This window comes from Oncorhynchus kisutch, unplaced genomic scaffold, assembly GCF_002021735.2.
Source record: "Oncorhynchus kisutch isolate 150728-3 unplaced genomic scaffold, Okis_V2 scaffold925, whole genome shotgun sequence".
NCBI classification, from domain to species: Eukaryota; Metazoa; Chordata; class Actinopteri; order Salmoniformes; family Salmonidae; genus Oncorhynchus; species Oncorhynchus kisutch.
Genome location: NW_022262870.1, coordinates 100493 through 108121, shown reverse-complemented (window position 1 = coordinate 108121; position 7629 = coordinate 100493). Strand labels below are relative to the sequence as shown.

The 7629-nt window shown below is 47.1% G+C and overlaps 1 protein-coding gene across 12 annotated transcripts in view; it reads left to right on the top strand.

The window, feature by feature from the left end:
* Positions 1 to 512: 512 nt before the first annotated feature.
* Positions 513 to 7629, top strand: part of LOC109876386 (troponin T, fast skeletal muscle isoforms) — a 33642-nt gene continuing 26525 nt past the window's right edge. For all 12 annotated transcript variants that reach the window (XM_031817057.1, XM_031817055.1, XM_031817053.1 and 9 more), the window contains exons 1-3: positions 513 to 697; positions 6413 to 6451; positions 6829 to 6842. In XM_031817057.1, the coding sequence (XP_031672917.1) occupies positions 528 to 697; positions 6413 to 6451; positions 6829 to 6842 (223 nt within the window). In that variant the 5' untranslated portion in view covers positions 513 to 527. The remainder of the gene's footprint in view (positions 698 to 6412; positions 6452 to 6828; positions 6843 to 7629) is intronic.

The following is a 7629-nucleotide window of genomic DNA, read 5'->3' as shown; positions in this document are numbered from 1 at the left end:
TGACTGACTGACTGGCAGACTGACTGACTGACTGACTGGCAGACTGACTGACTGACTGACTGACTGACAGACTGACTGACTGACTGATTGGCTGACACACTGACTGACTGGCAGACTGACTGACTGACTGACTGACTGGCAGACTGACTGACTGAGACTGACTGGCAGACTGACTGACTGGCAGACTGACTGACAGACAGACTGACAGACAGACTGACAGAATGACTGACTAACTGACAGAATGACTGACTGACAGTGTGTATTCTTGCTGGTAGAACACACAGGGGGACATTGTCCGCGTTCCAAGCCACTGATGTATAACCCTCCAGACTCCAGCAGGTTCTGCCCACTGGGATCCCCATTACTCACTCTATCAGTTCTGCTGCTGCTCACGACAAATATAGATATACATATAGCATCTCAGCTGCTTCTTTTCCACAACCAGAACCCCACTCCTTCTCTTATCCCTCCTTACCCCCCCCCCCCAACTCCCCACCTTCGTCCATCTCCTTATTGAGGGTGTTAAGATGCCGCAGGCCCCCCTCGACTCCCCTACCTCACACTGTCAGACCCCAGCCAATGAGCAGCTTGACAAGATCAAATATCACTATAACACAAGGACTTATTTGATGAGAAGAGTTACAGCCAGTCTCCCCATCCGTCGCCAAGGAGTCTCACTTCTTTCAACTTTTCTGAGGTAAGAAAGAAAGATAGATAGAAAGACAAAGGGTTGGAGAAACACAACATTTAACCGTTTAAGAGTGATTGTTTCCTGTGTTTATTATAGAGGGTTTGTTAATATTCCTGGGCAGGTACGTGCCACTGAGACAGACAGAGATGGATAAAGACACAGTGATTTACGAGTCCAGGAAGAAGAAGCGGTCTCTCCTACTGTCACAGTAGATTTACCATAGGAGAATCTATAGCCTACTAACATATAGAACTGGAGTCTAGGAAGAAGAAGCGGTCTCTCCTACTGTCACAGTAGATTTACCATAGGAGAATCTATAGCCTACTAATGTATAGAACTGGAGTCTAGGAAGAGGAAGTGGTCTCTCCTACTGTCACAGTAGATTTACCATAGGAGAATCTATAGCCTACTAATGTATAGAACTGGAGTCTAGGAAGAGGAAGTGGTCTCTCCTACTGTCACAGTAGATTTACCATAGGAGAATCTATAGCCTACTAACGTATAGACCTGGAGTCTAGGAATAGGAAGTGGTCTCTCCTACTGTCACAGTAGATTTACCATAGGAGAATCTATAGACTACTAACGTATGGAACCGGTACTAACTGCTGGTTGTAATCTAAGCTGCTCCAGCCAGACTGCTGGGGGCATCTGAGCCCGGATGTTGGACTGTGGGACACGTCTCACAATTGCAAAACATTTGAAACATCTCTAAGTTTACTCTCTAAGTTTACGTGCACCACTGTAAACAGTCTGAAACACTGAAATAGTTCAGTTTCTTCTGTTTGGAGTTTGGTAGCATATCATTTTTAAGACAACAATTTTCATTAGACAACTTTAAATGGTTTAAATTGACCGAAAGAGAAAATAGATAATTTCAGCCTCCTGAGGGGGAAGAGGCGTTGTCGTGTCCTCTTAACGACTGTGTTGGTCTGTGGGGTCCATGATGCTTAGTGACGTGGACACAGAGGAACTTGTAGCTTTCAACCCGTTCCACTACATTCCCGTCGATGTGTATGAGGGCGTGGCTCGGCCCTAAGTTTCCCATAGTCCACGATCAGCTCCTTTGCCTTGCTGACGTAGAGGGAGAGGCTGTTGTCCTGAAACACTACCAGGTCACTCACCTCCTCCCTAAAGGTTGTCTCATCGTCGTCGGTGATCAGGCCTACCACCGTTGTGTCGTCATCAAACTTAACGATGGTGTTGGAGTCGTGTGCAGCCACGCAGTTGTGGGTGAACAGGGAGTACAGGAGGGGACTAAGCACGCATCCCTGATGGGTTCCCAAGTTGAGGGTGGGGGGGGGGGGCGGGGGGGGGGTGTCAAGAAGTGGGTCCTTAGCTTAGTGTGATGAGCTTGGAGGACACTACAGTGTTGAACGTTGATCTGCAGTCAATGAACAGCGTTATCACATATGTGTTCCTCTTGTTCAGATGGTAGAAGGCAGTGTGGAGGGCAATAGAGATCGAGTCGTCTGTGGATCTGTTTGGGGGGGGCGGTATGCGAATTGGAGTGGGTCCAAGGGTGTCTGGGATGATGATGATGTTGACGTGAGCCAAGCAAAAAGCCTTTTTCAAAGCATTTCATGATTCCAGATGTGAGTGCTACGGGGCGATAGTCCGTTTAGACAGGTCACCATTGCTACAGAGCAGTACAGTGTTTTCTATCAGGTTCAAACAGCTGCTCTGAGTGTTCTAGACTGAGGGTTATGGATCAAAGGTTACATCCCTTGGGGCCTCCCGGGTGGCGTAGTGGTCTAAGGCTGTGCCGCCAGAGACTCTGGGTTCGAGCCCAGGCTCTGTCACAGCCGGCCTTGATCGGGAGGTCCATGGGGCGCAAACCCAAGGAAATCTTCAAATGGGCACACACACACACACACATATACACACACACACACACACACACACACACACACACACACACACACACACACACACACACACACACACACACACACACACACACACACACACATATACACACACACACACACACACACACACACATAGATTTTCAACCAAATGTTTTTATATAGTTTAAGTGTTAGTCTGGTGGAGGCTCGTCGTCATCGTCAACCAGTCTTTAATATCACAACCAAACGAACCACAAAGGGTCAACCGAATGGTCTTGTCAAACCCAGGCAATCAGGAAGGATCCTCAGACTTCTCCTTACCATCATCACTTATTCCTTCTTTGTTGTGATGAATGACTACGATGCCCAGATATGGAGAAGAGGAGAGGGTGGATTTGGGAGCTATGTGGACAGAGAAGGTCTCAGCTGAGTCTGGGTAATAAGATCCTAAAGGACTAAGCCTGAAGGACATCTGCAGCTGTCTTGGACCACTAGGTGTGAAAGAACCCTCTTAGGACACTTTATATATATATCCGAAGGATTAGAAATGAGAGTTCTTCCACGTCCTGTACAGCCGAGGGCTTCAAAGACATGAATGAGGATGAGGAGAAGTGTTAGCTAGTTGTGTGTACTACATGACACTAAGATGTCCTTTCAGTGCACCTTAGGAAAGTTTTAACCTACAAATGATGTCAAAAGATGTTGGAAGGATGTGAATGAAGAGGATATAATTTACCTCAGCAGTGTGTCGGTTAAGGCAGCCCCCCCTCCCTGCACCTCTCTGATTCAGAGGGGTTGGGTTAAATGTGGAAGACACATTTCAGTTGAATACATTCAGTTGGACAACTGACTAGGTATCCCCCTTTCCAACTGACCAGGTATCCCCCTTTCCAACTGACTAGGTATCCCCCTTTCCAACTGACTAGGTATCCCCCTTTCCAACTGACTAGGTATCCCCCTTTCCAACTGACTAGGTATCCCCCTTTCCAACTGACTAGGTATCCCCCTTTCCCTTGTATTACCCAGGTATCCCCCTTTCCCTTGTATTACCCAGGTATCCCCCTTTCCCTTGTATTACCCAGGTATCCCCCCCTTTCCTTGTATTACCCAGGTATCCCCCCCTTTCCAACTGACTAGGTATCCCCCTTTCCAACTGACTAGGTATCCCCCCCTTTCCAACTGACTAGGTATCCCCCCCTTTCCAACTGACTAGGTATCCCCCTTTCCAACTGACTAGGTATCCCCCCCTTTCCAACTGACTAGGTATCCCCCTTTCCAACTGACTAGGTATCCCCCCCTTTCCAACTGACTAGGTATCCCCCTTTCCAACTGACTAGGTATCCCCCCCTTTCCAACTGACTAGGTATCCCCCCCTTTCCAACTGACTAGGTATCCCCCTTTCCAACTGACTAGGTATCCCCCCCTTTCCAACTGACTAGGTATCCCCCTTTCCAACTGACTAGGTATCCCCCTTTCCAACTGACTAGGTACCCCCCTTTCCAACTGACTAGGTATCCCCCTTTCCAACTGACTAGGTATCCCCCTTTCCAACTGACTAGGTATCCCCCCCTTTCCAACTGACTAGGTATCCCCCTTTCCCTTATATTACCCAGGTATCCCCCTTTCCCTTATATTACCCAGGTATCCCCCTTTCCCAGGTATTACCCAGGTATCCCCCTTTCCCTTGTATTATCCAGGTATCCCCCTTTCCCTTGTATTACCCAGGTATCCCCCTTTCCAACTGACTAGGTATCCCCCTTTCCCTTGTATTACCCAGGTATCCCCCTTTCCCTTGTATTACCCAGGTATCCCCCTTTCCAACTGACTAGGTATCCCCCTTTCCCTTATATTACCCAGGTATCCCCCTTTCCCTTGTATTACCCAGGTATCCCCCTTTCCAACTGACTAGGTATCCCCCTTTCCCTTGTATTACCCAGGTATCCCCCTTTCCCTTGTATTACCCAGGTATCCCCCTTTCCCTTGTATTACCCAGGTATCCCCCTTTCCCTTATATTACCCAGGTATCCCCCTTTCCAACTGACTAGGTATCCCCCTTTCCCTTGTATTACCCAGGTATCCCCCTTTCCCTTATATTACCCAGGTATCCCCCTTTCCAACTGACTAGGTATCCCCCTTTCCCTTGTATTACCCAGGTATCCCCCTTTCCCTTGTATTACCCAGGTATCCCCCTTTCCCTTGTATTACCCAGGTATCCCCCTTTCCCTTGTATTACCCAGGTATCCCCCTTTCCCTTGTATTACCCAGGTATCCCCCTTTCCCTTGTATTACCCAGGTATCCCCCTTCCCTTGTATTACCCAGGTATCCCCCTTTCCCTTGTATTACCCAGGTATCCCCCTTTCCCTTGTATTACCCAGGTATCCCCCTTTCCCTTGTATTACCCAGGTATCCCCCTTTCCCTTATATTACCCAGGTATCCCCCTTTCCCTTGTATTACCCAGGTATCCCCCTTCCCTTGTATTACCCAGGTATCCCCCTTCCCTTGTATTACCCAGGTATCCCCCTTCCCTTGTATTACCCAGGTATCCCCCTTTCCCTTGTATTACCCAGGTATCCCCCTTCCCTTATATTACCCAGGTATCCCCCTTCCCTTGTATTACCCAGGTATCCCCCTTCCCTTTTATTACTCAGGTATCCCCCTTCCCTTGTATTACTCAGGTATCCCCCTTCCCTTGTATTACCCAGGTATCCCCCTTCCCTTGTATTACCCAGGTATCCCCCTTCCCTTATATTACCCAGGTATCCCCCTTCCCTTGTATTACCCAGGTATCCCCCTTCCCTTGTATTACCCAGGTATCCCCCTTTCCCTTGTATTACCCAGGTATCCCCCTTCCCTTTTATTACCCAGGTATCCCCCTTCCCTTTTATTACCCAGGTATCCCCCTTCCCTTGTATTACCCAGGTATCCCCCTTCCCTTGTATTACCCAGGTATCCCCTTTCCCTTGTATTACCCAGGTATCCCCTTTCCCTTGTATTACCCAGGTATCCCCCTTCCCCTGTATTACCCAGGTATCCCCCTTCCCTTGTATTACCCAGGTATCCCCCTTCCCTTGTATTACCCAGGTATCCCCCTTCCCTTGTATTACCCAGGTATCCCCCTTCCCTTGTATTACCCAGGTATCCCCCTTCCCTTGTATTACCCAGGTATCCCCCTTCCCTTGTATTACCCAGGTATCCCCCTTCCCTTGTATTACCCAGGTATCCCCCTTCCCTTGTATTACCCAGGTATCCCCTTTCCCTTGTATTACCCAGGTATCCCCCTTCCCTTGTATTACCCAGGTATCCCCCTTCCCTTCTATTACCCAGGTATCCCCCTTTCCCTTGTATTACCCAGGTATCCCCCTTTCCCTTGTATTACCCAGGTATCCCCCTTCCCTTGTATTACCCAGGTATTCTCCTTCCCTTGTATTACCCAGGTATCCCCCTTCCCTTGTATTACCCAGGTATCCCCCTTCCCTTGTATTACCCAGGTATCCCCCCTTCCCTTGTATTACCCAGGTATTCTCCTTCCCTTGTATTACCCAGGTATTCTCCTTCCCTTGTATTACCCAGGTATCCCCCTTCCCTTGTATTACCCAGGTATCCCCCCTTCCCTTGTATTACCCAGGTATTCTCCTTCCCTTGTATTACCCAGGTATTCTCCTTCCCTTGTATTACCCAGGTATTCTCCTTCCCTTGTATTACCCAGGTATCCCCCCCTTCCCTTGTATTACCCAGGTATCCCCCTTCCCTTGTATTACCCAGGTATCCCCCTTCCCTTGTATTACCCAGGTATCCTCCTTCAGATGAAAGGGGGGGGAAACATCCTACAATAAAACAACACATTTAAATAAAGAAACCTCCTTTTCTTCCAGGTGTAAATCCACTGTCACCATGTCTGACACTGAGGAAGTGTAAGTATTCCCATTTTATCATTCATTTTATTCCTTTCATTTTAATTTAGTTTCATTTATTTTATGATTGAGGATTTAATTTCCTTGTTAGGTTCATTAGCTACCAAATAGTTTACAACTAACTAAATGTATTACGTTTTGGTGCTATCAGTGGGACTGAGACATTTACAACCTGACCACTGAGTATCTTGTTAGTAAATCACTGCAGTTGGAGTGAAACAGGATACGCATGAGGTTTATTGGTGGTGACATTAAAGTTTTAGTTAATTAATGCAGGTAGGAATGGCGATTTCTATTACTGAAGAGAGCAGTTGGACTTATAACACTACGTTAAATGAGCCTATTGATGTTAACTGTATACTGTTGTTATTTTTCAGTGATCAGATCGAGGGTAAGTGAAAAATTAACAATATTACTTTGAAATCAAATCAAATCAAATGTATTTATATAGCCCTTCGTACATCAGCTGATATCTCAAAGTGCTGTACAGAAACCCAGCCTAAAACCCCAAACAGCAAGCAATGCAGGTGTAGAAGCACGGTGGCTAGGAAAAACTCCCTAGAAAGGCCAAAACCTAGGAAGAAACCTAGAGAGGAACCAGGCTATGTGGGGTGGCCAGTCCTCTTCTGGCTATACTGGGTAGACCAGAGGAACCAGGCTCTGAGGGGTGGCCCCTCCTCTTCTGTCTGTGCAGGGTGGAGATTAGAAACCTAGAGAGGAACCAGGCTCTGAGGGGTGGCCAGTCCTCTTCTGGCTGTGCCGGGTGGAGATTATAACAGAACATGGCCAAGATGTTCAAATGTTCATAAATGAAAGACTCTACTCTTTACTTTAATGATCAGTGATACGTATCTTCACATGTAATGAAACAAGGTGGAGTTGAGGCCTTCTGTACAACAGCATCCTCTATTCTTAGAGCTGTGTCTCCCCCAACTGGGTTCCCGAAGAACAGACAGATGGTGTCCATTCTCCACCCGTCTGTCCTCAACTCTGTGTTTACTTTATAATCAATAAATACCGTTGTTAATTAAGCCTGAACTCTTTTACACTGTGTATCAGCAGTTGTGATAATAATTCAATGTTTCTTCTAACCTTCTAAAAGGGTTGAAGTCTGTCTATTTCTGCACAGGTTTGGCTTCACTCAGTGAAAGATAATGTTAATATCAAAGATGATATCA